The sequence below is a fragment of the Acanthopagrus latus genome, chromosome 21 (assembly GCF_904848185.1).
Source record: "Acanthopagrus latus isolate v.2019 chromosome 21, fAcaLat1.1, whole genome shotgun sequence".
In the NCBI taxonomy this organism is placed as follows: Eukaryota; Metazoa; Chordata; class Actinopteri; order Spariformes; family Sparidae; genus Acanthopagrus; species Acanthopagrus latus.
In genome coordinates, this window is record NC_051059.1 from 11,922,551 (window position 1) to 11,944,334 (window position 21,784).

Consider the following 21,784-nt stretch of genomic DNA (forward strand, 5'->3'; position numbering starts at 1 on the left):
CATCCTCCAGTGCACATATGTACCAACGTTTAAAGAAATATCCTCAATGCCTCCAGCCATGGCTATTGCAGAGGCATAAAGTTTGTGTCACCCTCTACAGTTTAAAATAAAACTCGTGTATATTAGTCTAGTTTGTTTGTTACAACTTTATTAATGAACATGGCAACATTTCAAAAAATCAGAACAGTTAATTCAGAAAACAAAAACCAATAGCTTTGATAATATACACAACACATGAAACCTTTTTACCTCTAAGGCATGCTCCTTGTTAAGTCTTCTACACCCCCACGACCTCTGTGTTGAAACACTGAGCATCTTACATGTACAGAGTGAACAGCCTCAAACAATAAGTGACCCTTTAAAACTACAGAGATGTGATTTTAAACTGATAACCCCAGATTTACTGCCAATAAAAGTGCATATGTGATTGAAAGTTCATTAGTTCCTGTCCTCATCCAACTTTCTAAAGCACATTCCTACTGACTGACTAACAGTTACTGATGAAAGGCATTGAAGCGATTATAAACCATCAGACAATAAAAACAGTCAGTCCGAGCTGAAAAACATGTATCTGACCAACAGTTTGCAATCACAGAATTTAAATTTCATTGCGTTGCTGTTTTTACCTTATCACTGGAGCTCTTGAACGGTCTACGTTCAGCAGTGGGAATGACTCAAAGGATTCCTCCATTTTGGGGACAAACTACGACAGGGCCTGATTCTATGACCTAAGCTTGCAGCATCCTCCAACACTGTGAGCGAGAAGTGAAGGCAGCAGCGTTTCAATAGTAGGTTTGCACTGCACTTGAGGGCAGATTCACACCACGACAGAAATTAAGAAATATATTCATGTATTTCACCATTTTGACCTAACTGTTGAGCACATTGCTAACTTCTGACAGCAGTTTGCATGGCATGCAGTTGAATAAACCAGAATCAGAGTTGTCTAGAGCATCGATTTCATGTCAGTCAGACTTACCAGGATGCAAAATTAAGGCTAGTATCAAATATTGAGCACATACGACAATGACAACATTTCCTCAGTGAGCCTATTCAACCACTTTTTCTCGGTAACAAGTCATACAGCTCATATCATGCAGTTCATTCATGAAAGCAGGTCATCTTAAAGGGCTTAGAGATCCTGGACATAGCTTTACGACTAGGCATGAATGCATTGAGGCATGTTAAAGACACAGGTAAGCATTTCGTTTGCATGTATAATCAATCGGTCATGTCACTGGACAAAAACACTGGTTTCCTTAGGTTTCGCTTACCTGTGTTATTGCAGCAGAACCTAAGGTGCAAGGTCTGGGACGACACTGCAAAGATCAGATATATTGCACTGTTTGCCATCAGTGAACAATGCAGTCAAATAATTCTTTTTTTTTTTTAAGTCTTAGAAATTAACAGCCTTTTACAACAGTGCTCATTCAGAAAATGTCAGAATCAATACTGAACTAGTCAGAAGCACTTCCACTACTAGCATTCCACATGCTCATATAGGACATTAAAGTAATAAACAGCAGAAACCTAAGCATGCTACACTGGAGTTATGCAGGAGGACTTGTTCTAAGCAATATTTTGCAATAAATGGCATTAAAAAAACAAAAAAAAAAACAGTCTCGACTAGACAATGGCACTTAGCAGATCAAGGAATTCAAAAAACGCAAAAGAGAACCCACATGGACATCCTTACACAGTTCCTACCAACAGTGTAACAGAGTGCTGACATTCAAACCCTCAGTTAAGAAAATCCAACTACCTACACAAACAATCTACAGAGCATCAACATACTGTGAAGATTCAAAGACTGAGTTTTATGGAGTCAAAGTCAAGACAAGTCTCAGAAACATGTGACTAAAGGACTATTATTCCTCTCCTCAGAACATTTCATACTTACCCAGAGACAGGGGGGGGAAATGGCAATATTTGACAAAAATACTACATCGTTTGCAGTTTATAATGCATCAAAAATAGGCGGGTATCTCTCATAGTCAGTCACAGTTTTGTACTTACAGTATAGGAGGGCTCAACTGATGGATGACGACTGCTTAGCCACCCTCGACCCTACAACATCTATCTTCTTATATTGGATAAACACTAACAGAGTGGGCACAGCAAAACGACTTTTGCAATGTTTTTATATTAAAAAAACATTCTTTTAAAAAACAAATTTATACATGAGAGTTAGTTCGCAATTTCAAAACGGGCAAGACAAACTTTTCAATGCATTTTTCGATACAGTGGCAATTTTTACCTGACTGTCCTGGAGAAAGAACAGCAAAAAAAAAATATAGATGTAACACTAAAAATATGCAACATTTCTTGCAACCACGTTAAGAAAAATACTTGCTTACCACTTTTCTAAACTCGCCTGTGGAGGAGGAAGTGTCTATCAAGGCAAAATACAGTGCATACTACCTCAACAATGTCAGCAAACCAGGCAAAATTAAGAAGGGCGCCACAGCAACGCAGTTAATGCACGGTACAGAGATACCTATCAGCTTTCTTATGACAAACAATCTGTCTACTGCTACAGTCAGAGCAATGTCAGGAAACAGGTGTGAAAAATATATACGTCTATCAACAAGGACGGTTGTTGGTCTGAAATCACTCGGGATCATCGCACGCACATAATGTTTCTAAGAGCCTTATAGACAGTTGGAGAGAGACAGGACAGCACAACTTTGAGTGAACCTTTTTGGACAATAAAACCAAAACATGGCCTGCGTTTTTAAATTTTTCCCCCAGTAAAACAAAAACATACAGAATTTCATCTCAACCCCTTTGGTTTCAAACCACCCCAACTTACCAACACAGGAGGTTTCAGTTTGTTTTATTGCAAAAACACAACAGGCAATAGCATTTTTAAAACTGAGATGATTTACATGGTAATGTCTACAGTTTAATAAACATGAGTTCTAACCACATTTAATGTAGATACAGGGCTGGAATGACCATATGTATAATTACCTCACTAAAAACAAAGCATTTACAAGAAAAACAAAAACAAAAAGAAAAAAAATGAAAGAGGACGTGCTCGCCGGGAAATCTGCCATCTATGTGAAACACTTTCAAACCAAGGAAATTTAAGATCTTCATCAAGGCGTCTGCATCCAAACATTTAACAAAGGATTTTGTTTCGACAATGTAGCATTTACTTTATGTCCACTTCACATTACTGGCCCTGTGCAAAAAAATACATAGAAGATACATTGCATGTTAACAGCAGAAACAGTGGACTCAGCTTCCCAAAATTAAAAAGTTAAAATCCTGTATAGGGAGAAAACAGTTTTGGTTAAGTGTGTAAAGCTGCTTCAGTCACTGGAACCCTGTAAAACCTGCGGAGTGAAAGCGGGTTAGGACACAAAACAACTGAGTATTCAGTGGATGTGGAGGGCAGATTCTTAGCAGGGGTGTACCTGAGGGGCTTGTGGTGCTGCACCCATCTGTTGAGGGTTGGCTGTGCCGTAGTAAGCGGCCTGCTGGCGGTAGTACTCCGCCCAGGCAGCGCTGTAGTCCGGCTGGCCTCCAGGCTGGGAGGCTGCAGCTGCTGCTGGGGCCTGAGGGGCCGCTTGACCTGGAGGGGAAAAACAGAGAGAGTCTATTGGTACACTGGCAAGTCCTCTATGGAAACGTTTACAGATGTTTACTTCAATGTGGACCATTAACTAGCTATACATATATCCCAACTAATTAAACATTCACAAAGTTTCAGCAGTTATTTCAGTTAAAAATCTGAGCTGGTGATTGACAGGTATAAGAAGGTGAACGAACCCAGCACCACTTTCTCTGGGTGACGGGTCAGAAACCTTCTGCCTTTCTGTTGGGCAGCTGGGAGAGCAGCTTCTCTACTACAGAGGGCTGCTGGTTGAGCACAGCCGCCCTTCAACATGTAATACATTCATGTACACAGAACACCACTCTACCTCAGAAACCTTATTTTGCACCTGCACCAAAGGTGTAATGTTGTCACCAGTGTCCATTTACATAAAAATTACCAAACAGATTTCCACCAAACCTGGATGGAGGATGGATCTCAGCCCATAATAGACCCTATTTACTTTTGGTGCGGCTCTGCAATACTTTCACATTTTCTTAAATATTGCAAAGTAGGGAATTTTTTGCATTTTCATCTATTTTGTAGGGAGCAATGCGAGGATGTTCACGGATGAACAAAACCCAAAACATGTTAGGTATTAAGGTGTCTGGTTACCGTGGGTGGGTACACTGATACAGAGCCAAATACAGATCTGAATCTAATGAACTTTATATTTTCTATTGTATTAGACATAAAAATGTTTATCATCCAGTTTATGCTAGATATTTTTTTGTCAGATGGGTAACTTCATAATTTTTTTTTCCTCAAAGAAAAGGCGATACATTATTTAACATTAAAAGCTTAAACAATGACTTGCAATTTTGACTGCCCCTCACAGTAACACCCCATCTTAAAAAAGGCAAACAAACAGGCCTCTTAACATACAAAGTATGTCATTAATAATTAAAAATAACCTGCTGCAAACACAGCTACTCATTATAGTTTCATTACTGCCATAAAACCACCCATCTCTTCTTTTGAACATACCTCCATCATGTTCTTTTTTCCTAGTTGGGTTGATTCCTGCTCCAGTCTACCAATTACTGACCAACATATCTAGCACCCTCAGCTCTTAACATCAGGATCACACTTCGAGTTGATAAGGAAAATGGTCAAACATATGATAATTTTCAATACCCATAAATGGTGACAAACCTAGTTTATTTTGTCAGCCAACATGGATCTCTCTAGTGTTTGGGAAGTGACAGGTGCTAATTTTGGACCCTGCTTACAAACTGTCCAAAACTAATTTGCCTATTTGGTGGGGATATTCCCATTTCCAGCTAATGTCTAGACAGTTATGAATCAAATCTAAAAAATCAAAATACCCCGGGTTCTTAACACCAGGATCACACTTCATTCCTGCAATCATTTGCCTCACATCAATGTTATTTACATTTTTTTTTTTTACTCAAACTTCATGATGTTAAGACAAATATTGCAAATGTGGTTGTTTGTGACAAAGGTGTTCGAAATGGAGGCAGGATATTTTTGACCAAAGTAACAGTGCATTGAAACAATAAACTTCACTAGGAATTTAATTACCATTATCCCAAGCATCTTTTTCTGCATTATGCTCTGTAAAAAAAAGGAAGTTTTAATATCGGCGCATATCAGACAACACAATATCAGCCGATAATATCGGGCCACAAATATATCTAACAGGCTCCAAAATGAACTATAGCTCCAGCTCCAACTACTGATTGTGTTTTCATCATGAACATGATCAACTGTTTTATGTATTTGATGTTTTAACAAATGCACAGAAAAATTTAAATGTATACCCCACCTCTGTTATTACCTAATACACCCTTCACAGTAGTTTTACACAGAAAATTTGATATGAGGAAGTAAAATGAATTAAGTGCGACCCTGGCTTAAAATCTGATCTGACAAGTACCCACCTTGTTTTTTGTAATACTCCTCCCAGGCTTTTGTGTAGTCCTGAGGTTGTTGACTCTGTTGACCTGCAAAGAGAAGGGAAAATGTGTCAATGCATCCAAGTGCTGAATGAAATTAGAAACAAACTGACATTACTGACCCTACTCATTGCATCATTTAACTCTACACACATTCAGTAGTAATAAGACATTCATGGCACATGGAAAGACCCTGACATAATCTAGAGAATAAACTACTCTAAGCTCAAAAAAGGTGGTTCTGTGTCGACAGCTCAGTCCTGTAGATAGTCAAAAGTGTTGCAGTCTAAACAGCACGGGCGTTAAATGTGAAACCAAGTGGATGCACACTGAAAACGATCCACAGCAGGCCAGCAGTACTGAAAAATACCCAGACCTGAAAAAGAAGCCGATTGAATGCCCAGTGGCTGTTTAGACTGTCTTGTGTTAATAGGTGTACACTGAAGCTACGTTCATATACCCATTTTCTTGTAATATTCCTCCCAGGCCTTGGAGTAATCTGCCTGTCCACTCTGACCTGCAGCCTGTGGGTCACCTGTTAAAAAGAACGGTACTTGTAATTAGTGAATCATTCTCAGCAGTTTGTCCTCCACCTGCCTGGGTCGAGCTGTCAGCCTAGGGATGGTGGAGGAAAACTATCCTGTCCCTGGAGTAATATAAAAAAGTTTAAAAAGAAAAAAAAGAAGGTGCTCTGCAAAAGCAAAGTCATTTTCAAGGTGAAACCAACTTGTTTCCTGTTACCGACACCACAAAGACATGAGCATACGACATGTCTACTAAAGTTAAGCTAGTAGGCTACACTGCACTACACTCCCCTAAACAGTTCCTGCAGCGGGCACTGATTCAGAAACACTTCAGTTACCTTGGCCGTTGGTTTGAGTTGTGCCGGGGGCTCCACTCGTCGGGGTCATGGGAGCCTGTGGCTGCTGGCTGTACTGAGCGTAGTAGGCTGCCCACGCCGCCGCGTTGGCATCAGCTACTGCTTTATCTGGACACAACCAAGAAGTTTGGTTACCAAACGAAGGCCGAGAAAAAAAAGAGTTTGGCCCAAACATAAAAATCATGCTTTTAGAAGAGCTTTTAAATTTTCTGTCAAAATGGTAGCAGACACTCACTTGGATCAGGCTGTCCCTGTTGCCAGTGTGGGTAACCATTGCCCCATCCCTGAGGCTGGTAAGGCGCAGGTGGACCACTAATGAAAGAAAATAGAAAAAAAAAATCCATCAGCTTTGCGCAACTTTACACTTGTCAAAGTCAGAGCTTGACAAATGTGGATATTATATTGGCATCACAAGACTATCCATCGTCTTAGACTTTGGATAACAATATTAGAATAAGTCTTCTCCTTGTTTTAAAAGCTGCATTACAGTAAATTGATGTTGTGTCAGTACTGACCAGATTGTTCTATTTGTTTTGATACTTGCCTTTAGTTATTAGTCATTACATCTACATTACTGATGGTTATGTAAACCATAACCTCATTGTATAATTTCTTTGAGAAAAGCACCAATGACCATTTATAAATGATTTTAAAGATTTCTTTTTTCAGTATTGAGATATATTATCATGTTACCCTAAGACCATATCGCTTTACAAATGAGTTATAACAAATAACACACTACACTTACTGAGGTCCTGGAGGTCCCTGGTTGTATGGGCCAGGGTTGTACGGGCCCATGGGAGCACCAGGGGGTCCAGGGGGTCCAGGAGGACCATGGGGGCCTGGACCTCCATGTGGACCAGGGGGTCCGTGTGGGCCACCCATTGGAGTGACTGGTCCCTAAAAACATAAGCACTCCTGGTAAACTAGCTTAAGTCTGCATACATACGTGTTTATCAAATGTAATCCTCCTGACTTCTTACCCCAATTTTCTCCTCCACCAGCTGCCTGGCGTAGTCAATCTGTTGAGGGGAACCGCGGACTGTGAACATCTTGATGTTGGGATCAGCGTTGGGAGGAGGGTTCCTCTGCAGCTCGATCCTGGCTCCAGACTGCTGGCTGATGCCCTTGATTGTCTCACCACCTGAGGAGTTCAGAAAAAACATCTACTCAAATGCTTCTCATTTTGCCCACTCAGTGTTCTGTAAAGTGACATTCGCCCCCGATTCCTGTCGTTTTCTACTCTGGATTTGCTTGAATATTGCCCAGCCTTCAACAAATTGGAATCCTGCTACTGATGGGTCACTTACCTTTTCCAATGATAAGGCCAGTCTTCATGGTCGGAACAGTGAAGGTAAACTCCTGCAGGCCACCAGGGGGGCCCATGTTCCAGTTCCCCTGCCCACGACCACGGCCTCTGCCACCACCATGTCCTGGAGGCCCACCGGCCTGGACGCTCCTCAGCAAATCTGAAATAATTTCTGCTGCATGCTGCGCCTGGTCAGGGGGACCCATGATCTGTGCTATCCTGTCCGGTGTGCTGCCATCGTCTGTAGGGAGAAAAGAGGACTATTACAGACTATTAAGACTTCTTCTTGCTGGGATTAAATTAAACCCATGCACCATTGTCTTGAAATTAATGACTGTTAAACTATGGTCTGTCCAACATCTTTGTACGTTTTCAGGTCTCAGATAAGTTTAGGGTTAGGGTCATACATCAGCTTCTCAGCGTGGTGCATGTGTTTTCATCACAGACCGTAAACATGAACCACATCCACATTACTTTGCTTAACAATGGCCGTTGCTCAGATTGTCTTCATAATATCTCACCTGGTTTAAACTGAATCCTGACGCCTGTGTCATTCTGTATTTTCTTGATCATCTCTCCATTTCTGCCAATCACAATTCCTACTGCAAACCGGGGGACAGGGACCTAAATGAAAGAAAGCACACACCAAGTTTAAACAAATTCACACCCTTGAATTTAAATTGATAAATTACATTTTTCTCAAATGCTCACATCCAAGCTATCTCCTCCTCCGCCTCCCCCAACTCGTGAACCATATTCCCCCCTCTGCTCCCTGAAGCCTTGATCTCGGATCAGCTCCATCACCATCTCTTTGGCTTGCTAAAGAGAAAAGAACGCACATTTAATCAGAGCACTACTCCACTGATCTCCATGGAGACAAATAATGAGGCATGTAAGAGAGCATTTGGGCTCTGGGGAAGAAATGAAAGCAGAGCTAGCTCACAGAATGTTTTATTTCATCATGAACTGCTATAATGTTGCAATTGCAACGGTCACATGGGACAGGACTCACCTGAACTTTGAAGGGCTCCCCCGAAATGCGGAGTGGCTTGTCTGCACCTGTGTTTTGGGGTCCATCTTGGATCATGACCATCTTAACTCCAGCTCTTTCCTGTTGTTTAAAACAAACCAAATACCAAACTATAATCAATATTCTCATGTTTTACAGTCATCATAATCGATGACTGTACAAACTGGTCTCTCTATCATCTTTGTACGTGTTCAGGTCTCAGATAAGTTTAGGGTTGGGGTTATACATCAGCTTCTCAGCGTGGTGCATGAGTTTTCATCACAGACCATACACATGAACTGCATCAACATTACTTTGCATTACGTAAGAACCAAAAACATGCAATCAGATGTGCATAGGCCAAATGGGTCCTGCATCCAATGGCCACGAAACACTGGTACTCACTAACACTAATTGACACTGACCTGAAGGCTTTTGATGGTTTCTCCTCCCTTTCCAATGACGAGTCCAGCCTTAGAAGCAGGGACCATAATCTCCTGGACAGTCATTCCTGGGCCGTCGTTGTTATGGAACGCTGGAGCCGGTCGCCCCTTTTCAACTATCTCTGTTAGTAGCCTCTTTGCACTCCTGATGGGTGAAAAAAATCATCACTGAGGATTGAAAACCAACAGAAAACACAATCTTTAAAACTGAGATTTAAATTAAAAACAAACTCACTGGATGGACTCTGGTCCTCCTGTTAGCGTCACTGACCTATCTGGCATTCCTCCACTGTCTATAACACAGAAAAAAAACTGTTATTGCAATCCCTCAACAATAAAGAACGATAATTTCTTGGCATCAGTGACATCCACAATATCAGCAACAGATCTTACCAGGTGCAATCTGTATTTTACAACCAGATTCCTGTTGCAGGCGTGATATTTGTTCACCTCCTCTTCCAATGACTATATTAAAAAAAAAAAAAAAAAAAAAAGCGTGACCTCCAAGCGTTTAATATAGACATTACTGAACCATTTCTCACTGTTAAGTGTTAACCCTAACCCTAACCACTTACTGAATCCAACCATGCCATCTGGAACCTTAAATTCCTCTGATATTGACCTGAAAACAACATAACAAATCAAGGTCAGCTTTCTTTCAAACAGTCAAAAGTGGTAGGAAGAAATACTCAATGTAACTTGATTGACTGTATTCACCTTGGGGGGCCACCCATTCCTCCCATCGCTGAAAAGGCTGGGGAAGCAGGGAAAAGACATTGCATGAGGAGGGAAAGTATACAGCAAATAAAAGTTAAACCCAGGCACCAAATCTGTGATTCGTGCTTCTCTTTGGGCTTTTTACTTTCCGTAGAGAATCATCAAAAATTACATATTTAACTCCAACTATTTCATGAGGTCACGTACCATCATTTGTAGCCACTTTCTTTGTCTCTGGTTGGTCTGTAACAACAGAACATAATAACAAGCATAAGTATCTGTCATTATACTGATAATCACATTAGCAATAATGTTCTTCAGTCTTAAAATATATCATCAACAATGCCTGAAATATAAACGGTTAAGGCAAATGGTGTTGAAATACAGAGCTGAGATGTACTCTCAATTGCCAGTTTATTGCAGTCAAACTCAACAGGCCTACAGCAAGTCTTACCTCCATTAAGATTATAATTGTCGTTTTTGTTGAAAATGCTCAAAAGGGGTTTGTCTATTTGCCTTCAGAGGCTGAGGTTGTTTGTGGTGCAGTATAACTGCTTCGCTGCCGTGCAAATCTTTTCAGGCATACAGAACCTGGGACAAGGCTCTGCGTTTTGCATAATTCAATTCAACTGCACCACAAACTAAACTCTAAACATGACCAAACATGATGGGGGAGGGGTGACTTAATGTAGGACTGCTGTTTTGGCCTTCATGATTTCTGCCTAGATTTGCCTCTTTACACTGGAAAGTCAGTGGTAAGTGGTATGCAATCAAGACCTTCTGCCTCTGAGGTTTCTTAAAATGATCTAATGTACTGTTGTCATGTAATTGATGTGACTGTGAAAATCGTGGTCTCTGTATGTGTTCTGGTCTCAGATAAGTTTAGGGTTGGGGTTATACATCAGCTTCTCAGCGTGGTGCATGAGTTTTCATCACAGACCGTACACATTAACTGCATCCAAATTATTTTGCCTTTAGCCTTGTTTGTTTCATTTCATCTTATTCTCTCACCTGGTTTATACTGAATCCTGTCCCAGTCTGTATCTTCTTGATTAAGATTGTCTATTGAGACAAAATGCCTATCACTTCCCCAATATATATATTGTATGTAATATACATACATTAAATCATGTTATCACATATCGCGACGCCAACTGATACATTTTCATAGCTATATATTCGACAACAGACAGTGAAAATATCATTCACTTCTACAGACATGCACTAATAACAATCTGCACAGGCTGTAACTGAGCAAAATAACGTACAAATTAACTGATTGTATGGTTAGTTTCCATACTGGATAAAATTAACGTTTACATGAAAATAGTTACTGTACATTTAATTTTGTTAAGATAATTTAAGAAAATACATTTTAGTATCTGCTAACACACACAGGCAAGCATCAACTATCAAGACTTGCATTGAATCGATTTGAGTCACTGACCGATATTCAGGTTAGGCATGGGAAAATACCCACCAGCGTCCTCCAGGGGCCTTTTCTGGCCTCCGTAGCCAAACTCATTTGTTTGGGGTGCCGCAACGCCATCACCACCGATTTTCGCTGCAATCTGAAACACACAACATTAAACTTAAACATCGACTCTGGTGCTTTCTTGGCTGGTCAGGTTTGCTGCGTTTTAGCATGCACGCTGTCTGCGGCCTGCACTTCTGCCCGGAAGTCGGGACCAACAAAGGAGGGCGAATACTTCCACTTCCACACTGATCCACAAACAATACGAAGCTTTGGTTTTACAATACCTGATGTTTTGTTCAATTGAATCAACACACACAGCAAGGATCGCTTCTGTGATCACATCTGCTTTCGCTTTTTGCAGTGTGGCGTAACGTTAGCAAGTCATTCTTCGTTAGCTTAGCATAGCATAGCCTGCCGCGATTCCGTATGTTACGGTAGAAAGCAGAGAAACTCGATTTTTGGTCCCGACTTCGAAATTATTTTCATAATAATTGCGCTAATAATCTTCTTACCTGTCGTGCTCGCTGGAGAGCGTCTTTAAAAGCGTCGTTCATACCACCACCGGCGTTAGAGGACGGGGGAGCCACGCTGCTGTAGTCAGCCATATCTTCTGCTGTTCTCCTCCTCGGTACGACAAGATGGCGGGTTACATTCGCAGGATGTGGATGGGAAAACTCGCGGTCAAATTACGTCTCGCGATAACTGTCAAAACAGTTTCCTTAGAACTACGATTGCGCCAGAATTGCAGCATTTCAGTTGCAAATCCAGCCGTAATGTTTCTATGTTTTATTAAAACAGGGGTAGGACTTAGGTTCGGGGTTTACTAATAATTTGACGTGTCATTTTAAATTCGCTCTTGAAGGATTTCTCGCGGGATTACGCACCACAAGGAACAGTTTGGTCTCTCGCCATGCCGGGTGGAGCTTCCATGGGGTTTTAATGAAGACCAAATTGCTGCATTTGTCATTAAACATCATTAATGCGTATATATTTATTAGACTCAAAATCTACAGAAAAGCCAAAGTAATCATACATGATGAACAGAATGTCAGATTTATTACTTACAATTGAATTATCGTGCAGCAATTCATCATATTTAGCTAAGAAAAATACCCTTTATGGTTGGTTCAACAAGAAATTGGTTGTATCTGTCACTGCATCAATCCCCTTTTCTCATGTTTGTTATTACAGATACAAAACTGATTTGAATTTCTTACCACAGTTCCATATTGTTTGTCAAACCTGGCTGAACAATGGTTTTGATTTGTGAAATAGGAATGTTAGCAACCTTTTCCTAACTCTTTAAAAAGTTTTGATGCTTGAGTGCTCAAAAAACACATCAGTTTTCTCACACTGCCCGATGCTGCGGCACTGTCTTCCTCCTCTGTCTGTTTTAGCTCCTGTGCCTTTAAAGCCCTTCTCCCGAATACCCAGACTCCTGTGATTGGGCAGATCACACATGCCTGAGCCAGCACTGCTTACAACAACATAACAGCTGAGCCACAGGCTAAACTAGCCACAAGGCATTGGTTCGGAAAATGACACTATGATTACTACGGCTGTAACCTGACTAAGCTGTGCATGTAAACGCACTGATTTGTCAGAGTGCTCACATGCACATCTTAGTCAGATTACAGCCATAGTTCGACTATGCAGCTCAGTGAGTGACATAGTCGAACTATGGCTGTAATCCAACTAAAATGTGCACGTAAATGCAAATTTAAAAGCGGGACTGCTGGTGAGGTGTCTCAGGAAGTGTTTTCTGTGGGAGAGAGTGGCTTCTGTTGTTGCAGACATTGATGTTTTTTTACCTCTAGCAACTTAAATAAGACACGGAAGGAAAGGGGAAAAAAACAAGAGAATAATAAGTCTCCTTTAAAATCCTCAATGTCTTAATTTTGTTATAGAAAATGGTTACCCCACACATATTCACATGAAGTTAATGAAAGATAAATGATAGAAAAGAAGATTCCTTTTATGAAATAAAATTTTATTGTACAGCTCACATTTCCACACATGCTTGTTTACACAGCCCACTTTCATCTTGATCACACCGTAAGTTTCAAGTCAACCATGCATCAGCATTTCGTGAGGTGTTTTGTGTGTTTAAAAACTTCACCACATCTCCTGATCAATGGTGAACCATTCACTTAAGTCAAGCTTTAAAAAAGCTGCAGTTGAATAACATGATAATTCATATCTGTCAGACATGAATTACAATTTCAGCCATTTGTGAAGATTACAGTTATCATTACACACTAGAAATTCACAGTTTTAGTTTTCTGTGTTCCTCATCAAATCCCTGAAAAAAAAAGTTAACAGAACCGAGAGTGACATTACATTAAAGAAAGCAACCCCTTTGCTACATTCAAGACTCCATTGAAGAAAACACATTTTCAAATTTTCTAGTCAAAGTGTAGTTTATCAGAGCACAGGGGATCGCCCTGACAAAGCTGGCTCCCATGCCATTATAATATCCTCTCAGTCCACGTCTTTCATATATCCCTACAAGTCCTTGCAATACACCCGAAGCTGGACGTGAATCTGAGCTGAAAGCTGGAAAACAAAGCAAACAGATTAAATGCATAAAGCGTCTCAAATTGCTAAAAAATAATGGGTCAGGGAAAATGCAAATGTTTACCTTGTGCTTGCTGCTGAGTCCTGATCACTGCCAGAGGGTAACTGGTCATTTGTCCTGACGCAAAGGCCACGAAACTGAAGAGGAACAGTTTGGAGTCACTGTTGTAGGCTGGATCACTTTTTGCCCAGCACATGATAGACTGAAATCACAAAACAAACAGTTAATGAAAGCATCTTCCTCACAACCATATGTATGACTTTTTGACTGTTGTTCTGTCTCACCTGATGAACTGCACACTCCACACCTGCGTAGGGGATCATGCAGAGGATGCTCGGCTTGAATCCTCTGTAAAAGGACGACATCGACTCGTGTCTGTAAATAGATCGGGCACATGCCATGACTCCGTTATAAGTACCAGCTTGCTGCAGGTTCAACCTCACCTTCAATACCTGAAGGGGAAAAAAAGAGGAAAGATTATGAGATTATGAAAATAAACCTCCATTGATACATTTTACAACTGACACACTGTTCATATTATTGATAACAATTAAATTGCACATGTCTCATTCTAAACATTTACTATTTAAAAAAATGTGGCGCTGATTAAAAGAATTTCTCAATCAAAGTCAAAATGTGCGCTTCGCCATCAATTTACATGACATATACACACATTCAGTCAAGACATTTAACTACATACATCTGTACTCAATTCCTGTACTTAACTTCAATTTTGAGATGCTTCTACATTTCCATTTTCTGCTGCTTTTTCTGCTGCTTTAAACTTCCACAACATTTTTGAGGCAAAAATTGTACTTTTACTGCACTAAATCTATTTTATAACTTAAGTTTTATAACTGACTTTGTTTAGATTGCCTGTTACATCAGAGACAAAGAACTGCATTTTTCAATTAATTAATTTTATTGGCAACAAGATAGAAAGAAATATCCAGCAATCAGAAAAATGCTGAAAAACACAATAATCAATGGATCATTGTAGACGATATATAAATACATGTAAATATATGTATAAACTACTCGTACTTTTGATCAAGTGCATATGATATAAGATTCCCTGAGATTTTTATTCAACTTCTATTATCATGGGTGACCTGAGATAATACTTTTTATGTTCAGCTGTTACGACAGAAAACAGAACAGGACAGAAACGTTAAAGCACTCAGACCTGCCACTGATCTCTGATACCTCTAAAGGGTAGAAGGCAGCGTGAGCAACGGCGCCGGACACACACCCCAGTCCAAAGCGCTGCTGCACCGTCAGCGTCTCCTGTGTTCTGCTCTGGGTGTACAGCTTCATCTGTATGGAGAGGAGAAGCTCTCAGTGTGTTTGTCAAGTAGAAATAGGAAACCGGTGCGTCTATAATTCATACAGAGAGTCTGTCTGCTGTCTCACCTGGGCGTAGATGAGACACTGTAGTGTTGACTGTGGCGTTCCTTTGAGCACATTGACGGCGTTGCCTTGCCACATCGACCGCAGACCGCCTGCCCTCATCTCCTGAAAGCCTTGAGAGAAGGCTTTGGATCCATGAACCTACAGAACACCCAGGATATAGTGTCATATGAATCACTTTTACAGACAGATGCAGTGAATGCGCAGCTATGTTATGCCTTCTGATAAACAATTCATAAATACACAGTTATATTTTGTTTGAAAGCTGTAGTCACTAGTCACGGAGGGAATGTTCCTTCATGGGCTGAGAAATGATACCACTATTAAGATGAATAAGCTATTTAATGCATCATCACAAAGCTGAAAACGGTCTGTTTTTATGATCATTCTTTTTCTATAGAAATATGTGCTTCTCACTGGACAGTGACCCTAAAACATATGACGACCTCATGCATAATTATGCATTATCTGTAGATTAAATTACCAGACAGTATACAAAATTGTTACAATGATCTTAACCTTCAATATACAGCAGTAAAATACAAAATAAACACTAATATTAAACCAAAAACATCACACATATTATTAAAACACTGACAATGACCCTTTGGAAAATATGGCTGATAATATATGTCACAGATTTTGAATGCAGGACTTCTAGTTGAGTGTACTTCTAAATGTTTGTATGTTTGCTGCTTTTCACCTTTGGATCACTTTGTACTCTTTGCTTGGTACATCTCCTGTACATTATTGTTGATGAAGATTGAATGGGTTATTGATATATCACCTGCCGTAAACTGAACGCTGTTCCACTATCAGGGAAAGACGAGTTATGTAAAGCAAGCTTGTCTAGCTGATAACAGCTTTCTTTACAGCTCGACACAGAAATGTAAAACAGCGTCAGCGCTCAATTTCATAGTGAAACACCAGCTCATTTGTTACATCGATCAAGGTGATTCTGGTTCATTCTTTGGCTTATAAAAATACCTACCAAGGAGGTGTAAGAACAGAATCCAGACCACATGAAAGAATATCAGATCACATATGAAATGCTCCTCCAAATTACCCTTGAAATTACTTTGTGCGTGAGTTTAATCGTTGGGAGTAATTTCCGTCTTTTGCAACAGTAAATGTAATGCAAGAATCTCAGCACAAAGGATCACCTACTAGTTACCTGGTGGAATAGCTGGGGGTACTGCAGGGGCCATTTGCCCCCCACTATGCATGCCAGACCCACATTCAAGACTTAACGGGTCTGTAGTTGAGATGCAAATGGGGGCAGAGTTTGAAGATGAGGTGTGGTCCGACCCAACAGGGTATTTGTGTAATAATGTATGTAAAATGACCACTGTGTGGGAGTCATTACAGGAGTCATCATGGGTGGGAATGACAACATGTTGAGGGGCGTCGGCTGGTGTGACCCCCTCACAAGATGGTCTCTTATTTTCTGATCATAAAACCGGTTAGACTCTGAGAATTGAATGAAAGCCCTGAAAGCTCATCAGTGCAACTTTGAGCTTAAATTATTAAGATAAATAGACTTTGTGTGATGTTTTAGATCAAGAAAGAACACATAACCAGTCAAAACCTCATGCTCAGTGTGAGAAACACTGTAGCTCCAAACTCATCATGCTTCCATGGAATCTGTGGAACCAAAACTCAACCACTGCCACCAAAGTGATGTTTAAAAAAGAAAGTTACAGTTAAGCCAGTCCCATGCATACCTGGGTGTGTTTCTGTATGTGTTTTCAGTGTAATTTACTTTTTCCACTGATGACCGTCATAATACCAGATGTTTGGAGAACACATCTTTGGATATTTGTTTCGAATCAAACATCCATAAATTTGTCAAATTATGTAAAATCAAATAAATCCACCCGTGTGCTTCTTGACAGCGGAGCTGACCTGAAGTTGGGTCTTCAGTCGGTCGATGGGAGCCGTCACAGTTCGGGAGACAACATCGGCCAGTCCTGCTGCGAGAACAAATGTCCTCCATGCACCCAAACCAGACGCCCCCTCTGGGAACTCGATGGGCATCGCACGACTCTCACCCACATCAAAAACCTACAGACAGAAGAAATTAAAAATTACATTCGTCATCCTTTAAACACTGTGTTATTACTCATGCTGAAGTGGACAGTGAATGTGTCACAGTTTGTGTGAACCTCTGCTTTAGTGAAGTGTTACAGGATTGGAGTAATGTGGCCACCAGATCTTACCAGACTGTGTTTCCAGGAGGACACCAGCTCCCTGATGTCGTCCACAGGGTTGAGGATGATATGGTGGAGGAATTCATCCCAGTCCACGGTCATCGAGCTGTCCTTATCCATCCTGGTGTTCACACAAACAACAGGTACAGCAAATACTGACTTCATGGCGTACTGTCATGAAGACTCTTAATGACCAGCTGTGTATTTTGTCACCAAACCTTGTCTGCTAAGAGACACACTAAGATTGTAAGTGTTGCTGGTGCTGTGTTTATTGTTCAGTTCTATGTAACTCATGTTTGACAGAGCAGGACACAAACCATTCATTTATTCTTGTGTAACTGCAGGCTTGATGGCTTATTGCTGGTCAGACACATGTCTCAAGTCATTTGGTCCAAGTCTCGAGCAAGTCGAGTCATTTCATCTCTGACAGTTCAAGTTCAAGTCAAGTCCCATGTGGGGCTGTCACAATATAAGCTTTTCACACCACGATTAACACGGCCTGAAGAATTCACATACTTATATCATCTGGGTATCTATAGAAGAATTGAAGAAAATAATAGTGATACTGAGTCAAATCCATCTTTAACTTAGTTTATTGAGCATTTTGTATATTGAATGAATTACACTCAAAATACAAGTGTCTGGAGGTGGAGAGAGAGAATATAACCGTAACAGTACAAAAGCATAAAAAAATAACAATGACACCAAACACTTTAATGAAACCAGCATTATGGTGCACACCTGCCACCCACTATGACAAAGTGAGAACAGGGAGAAACTGAAAATGGTTTCAGAGGCGACATTCTATTTATACGCTATCATGACGATATCGATATTTTATTTTTAAATATCACCATTACCGTCTATATTTGCATCTATATCATGGCAGTTTAACATAAAATGAACACAGACAGTAATTTGTGCAGTGCTGTATAAAGTACCCCAAAGTCATACTTGAGTAAAAGTACAGATGTGCTGTGAGAATATTATCTAAATATAAAAATCAAAGTTGGCCATACAAAGAGTATTTGAGTGAAAGTCTTGAACTATCTGATATTACATATACATAAGTATCAAGGCAATTTTAGTATTATGAGTACAAGTAAAAGTAAATTATACACATATTTACATGTATGTATCCAATTTGTACTGATAAACTAGTCAAGCGATTGCTGGCCTGGGCGTTCACTGGATTTTTTTTAATTTTTCCTGATTATCAGAATCAATGGGGTTTTATTTGAATCTGATAAAAGATATGTCATCAAAAATGTGCTACTTTGGTTCTAAAGTTATCTATCATATAAATGTAGTGGTATGTAAAGTGTGAAGAAGCAGAAATGGGAAATGCTCAAGTAGAGTGCCAGCCCCTAAAGCACAGTCTTTGAGTAAATGTACCCAGTTACATTCCATCATCAGGTCAAGTCACGTGTTGAAGTCGGGTCTCAGGTCACTTATTCTCTGTCAAGTCAAGTTGCACGTGGTAAGCCATAAAAGTTACTGGCAAAATGATGTGTATAACTGATAGTTAAGCATTTATATAAACATATATAACTAATAAAACGGAAATACAAAACCTGTTTATGAGTGTGCGAAATCTGCAGCAGTGAGTGTTTGTTTTAGTGCAACAATGAATCCATGAGGTAGTGGGCAAAAAAAAATCTTACATTTGAATAATTTGTTTTGCATTCGGCTTTGATATGACCACTCCTAACTCCTTAAACAAACATATGATGTCCTCCTGGTCAATCACTCCTGATCAGAGAAGAAATGCACACAATTACAAACAGATACTGAGACTGTCCTCCTAGTTATACCCTGTCATGTAGATTGTGCTCCCTGAAATGGGATACTGTAAACTCTAGGAGTGCAACGGTCACACTGCAGTAAACTGAGCTATTGTTGCTTACAATAAACACGTCCTATGCACGAGTTTCTTTCCTGTGTGACCTTGGCAATGCACTTGATTGTCAAAGAATGGACATTTATGGGAGTTTATTAAGATTTTGCACAAGTAGGACTACTAATCCTCTACACCCCCTTAAAAGGATATCGGAACAGGAGGTGTAATGTTCAATAAAACACATCTAACTATCATCATTATGCATTGTTTATCGTGTAATATTGTATACCATAGCATTCTCTTACAAGTGTTTCCTTGACAAATGTAGATATACATGCAGTATTTTTCCATAGGCACGGCTCTCACCACACTTGTTCTTGTCAAGGTCATGGAAGTGAATTTTCCATTTCTTCTCTCTGTCCATCAAGTATCTGAGGAACTCTTTATAATCCAGCAGGCCATCTTTGTCTTTGTCATAAGAGTCAATGATGGTCTGGGAGGGGACAGACACCTCTTCAATCAGCAGGTTTGTTGTGACTCACAGCACATTAATGAATGAATGGATTAAATCAGATTTGATTATCATGATTATTACCTGGACCTTGCCATCCGCCGACAGGATCCCATGCCTCTTCATTTCGTCGTGGAGCTCCGCCACAGACACGAATCCATCATCGTTTTGGTCCAGCTTGGCAAACAAGCCACGAAATTGATCCATGACTCGTCTGAACACAGATCAGTCTCAGACGAAGAACTGGGATCTATAAAGTGCACCCTGAATGATCCGCTGCAGGTCCTGTACGGGAGAGGAGCACAGCATTGATAACAATCAGAGATTATTGCACCGCAGGTCTGCAGCGGCGCTGACTCACAGCCATTGGCAGAGCTCAATGTCAGTGCGTTTCAACGTGAACTCACCGCCTCTGTGGCCCTGCAGGTGGCGCTGTGGCTGCAAGAGAGCAGACTGCAGCATCACCACCATCAGTGACCTCTCCTCTACATGAGGGCCTGCTGACAGAGGTTTACACACAGACTGAGTGTGATGAGGAAAGAAAAATGTACTATTGTTTCAGTAGAACAAAAAAATGAAACACACACACATACTTTACAGAAGTTACAGTTAATTAATTCATTAACTAATTCAAAATTAGCTGCTTTCACTTGTTAGCTTTTTATGTACTGATTTTGAAGGTGTGATAAAACCAAAACACTAAAATATTCAATTCAAAGGGAAAATACAGGCTATAGTATACTGTATAGGCTACAGAATATATATATTTTACTTTGTATGTGTTTTACCATTGTGTTCAAAATGTCTTAATTTCCTGACAGAGGTTAAAACATCTGTAAACCAGGCTGCTCCTGTCATCACAGTCTAACACGTTTAACAGAAAGATAGCACTTGTGAGTTTCTCACCTTTGTCCTAAATTTAAAGCTGCTTTCTTTTTTGCTAATTATGGCGTCCGCTGTGGACAAAAGCGGTGTGAGTTGTTAAGTCAGTGTGTGACTGAAATGAGACGTGCTTCGTCGGCCGAATGATGAAGCCTAACCCTCCCAGCAAACTTCAGTAGACATTTTTGAATCACATACGCCCAATGTGCTGCTTGTTCTGTGGACTAAAATAATTTAAAAAAAAAGGCATAGAGAAAGAGATTTTGCTCTTGTTGTGTCATTATAGGCTACATTATAGAAGGTATAGGCATATTATGTTTCATATGACTGAGCCTGCATGAAAATATTTATTCCTATCTCATAATATATCCAACTTTGATCCTTTGTCTGCCTTCTCATCAAGGTGTCCAAGGCCAGTGGGCTATTGCATCGTTCTATAATAGAGGTTGTGCATACATTTATGTAAATAAAAGGCAGTGTATTGAGTCATTTATTACTCTACATACAGCAATATTGTAATGTAATATTACCTTAAAGTGAATGTAACTAGCAATATGTAAAATATTTCATTTTTGAAAGTGACCTGCCCAGAACTGGTGGTGGTGATGGGGGGGCGCCCACAACAGGTTAGTCCGGCTGTGATGATCATGTTAAAATCCAAGCTTGTACGCACCTACTAGGATGAGCTACATTTTTCTTTAAGCACCTTTATTCCTATATCTATTTATTTATTCTCTCTACCACCGGCAGACAGCTGACACATACGCGCGCACACACACACACACACACACACACACACACACACACACACACACACACACACACACACACACACACACACACCGGAACCAGATCCAGTTCTCGTGTTGAACTTGACGTTGGCGCTGTGGATGCAGGAGAGGGAGCCGCAGCTATTTAAAGAGGGTCACCCAGTCCCGGACAAATAGCAGGAGGTCTTCGGCGTTGACTAACCGCCTCTAAATGGTTTTCATCCCGCA

At 40.3% G+C, this 21,784-nt stretch overlaps 2 protein-coding genes across 13 annotated transcripts; both read right to left on the reverse strand.

The window, feature by feature from the left end:
- Window positions 1–126: 126 nt before the first annotated feature.
- fubp1 (far upstream element (FUSE) binding protein 1) lies at window positions 127–12,029 on the reverse strand. 11 transcript variants are annotated; one of them, XR_005072088.1, is made up of 23 exons: window positions 11,868–12,026; window positions 11,326–11,449; window positions 10,890–10,940; window positions 10,086–10,121; window positions 9,879–9,915; window positions 9,737–9,783; window positions 9,555–9,626; window positions 9,397–9,454; window positions 9,144–9,306; window positions 8,722–8,820; window positions 8,421–8,528; window positions 8,231–8,333; window positions 7,711–7,950; window positions 7,384–7,544; window positions 7,149–7,300; window positions 6,636–6,712; window positions 6,383–6,508; window positions 5,981–6,055; window positions 5,506–5,568; window positions 5,147–5,179; window positions 3,423–3,580; window positions 1,275–3,187; window positions 127–752 (listed from the first exon to the last, which is right to left on the reverse strand). XR_005072088.1 is itself a non-coding variant. In XM_037083530.1 (22 exons), the coding sequence occupies exons 1-22, from the start codon at window positions 11,958–11,960 to the stop codon at window positions 3,179–3,181; spliced, it is 2,085 nt and encodes a 694-aa protein (XP_036939425.1). In that variant the 5' UTR covers window positions 11,961–12,026; the 3' UTR covers window positions 127–3,178. The 11 variants fall into 11 exon arrangements, 10 of the variants coding, with proteins under 10 accessions (XP_036939425.1, XP_036939427.1, XP_036939424.1 ...); XM_037083530.1 differs by having other exon boundaries at window positions 127–3,187; XM_037083532.1 differs by lacking the exons at window positions 127–752; window positions 1,275–3,187 and adding an exon at window positions 3,194–3,341 and having other exon boundaries at window positions 11,359–11,449; window positions 11,868–12,028.
- Window positions 12,030–13,333: 1,304 nt separating this feature from the next.
- Window positions 13,334–21,752, reverse strand: slc25a24l (solute carrier family 25 member 24, like). 2 transcript variants are annotated; one of them, XM_037083701.1, is made up of 12 exons: window positions 21,630–21,752; window positions 20,312–20,401; window positions 19,989–20,189; window positions 19,760–19,886; window positions 19,218–19,305; window positions 17,563–17,674; window positions 17,249–17,407; window positions 15,347–15,484; window positions 15,140–15,250; window positions 14,218–14,385; window positions 13,997–14,135; window positions 13,724–13,911 (listed from the first exon to the last, which is right to left on the reverse strand). In XM_037083701.1, exons 3-12 carry the CDS (start codon window positions 20,109–20,111, stop codon window positions 13,724–13,726), a joined length of 1,353 nt encoding a protein of 450 aa, XP_036939596.1. In that variant the 5' UTR covers window positions 20,112–20,189; window positions 20,312–20,401; window positions 21,630–21,752. The 2 variants fall into 2 exon arrangements, with proteins under 2 accessions (XP_036939597.1, XP_036939596.1); XM_037083702.1 differs by lacking the exons at window positions 20,312–20,401; window positions 21,630–21,752 and having other exon boundaries at window positions 13,334–13,911; window positions 19,989–20,111.
- Window positions 21,753–21,784: the final 32 nt, after the last annotated feature.

Coding starts and splice junctions, on each gene's coding strand:
- fubp1 (XM_037083529.1), bottom strand. CDS start 11,960: ATGGCTGACTACAGCAGCGTGGCTCCCCCGTCCTCTAACGCCGGTGGT. Junction 10,941..11,325: donor CATGCCTAACCTGAATATCG/GTCAGTGACTCA, acceptor TTGTCTCAATAG/ACAATCTTAATCAAGAAGAT. Junction 5,569..5,980: donor GGAATATTACAAGAAAATGG/GTATATGAACGT, acceptor TTCTCTTTGCAG/GTCAACAGAGTCAACAACCT.
- slc25a24l (XM_037083702.1), bottom strand. CDS start 20,111: ATGGATCAATTTCGTGGCTTGTTTGCCAAGCTGGACCAAAACGATGAT. Junction 19,306..19,759: donor CCTTGACAAGAACAAGTGTG/GTGAGAGCCGTG, acceptor TTCTCTGATCAG/GAGTGATTGACCAGGAGGAC. Junction 15,251..15,346: donor AGTGTCTCATCTACGCCCAG/GTGAGACAGCAG, acceptor CTCTCCATACAG/ATGAAGCTGTACACCCAGAG.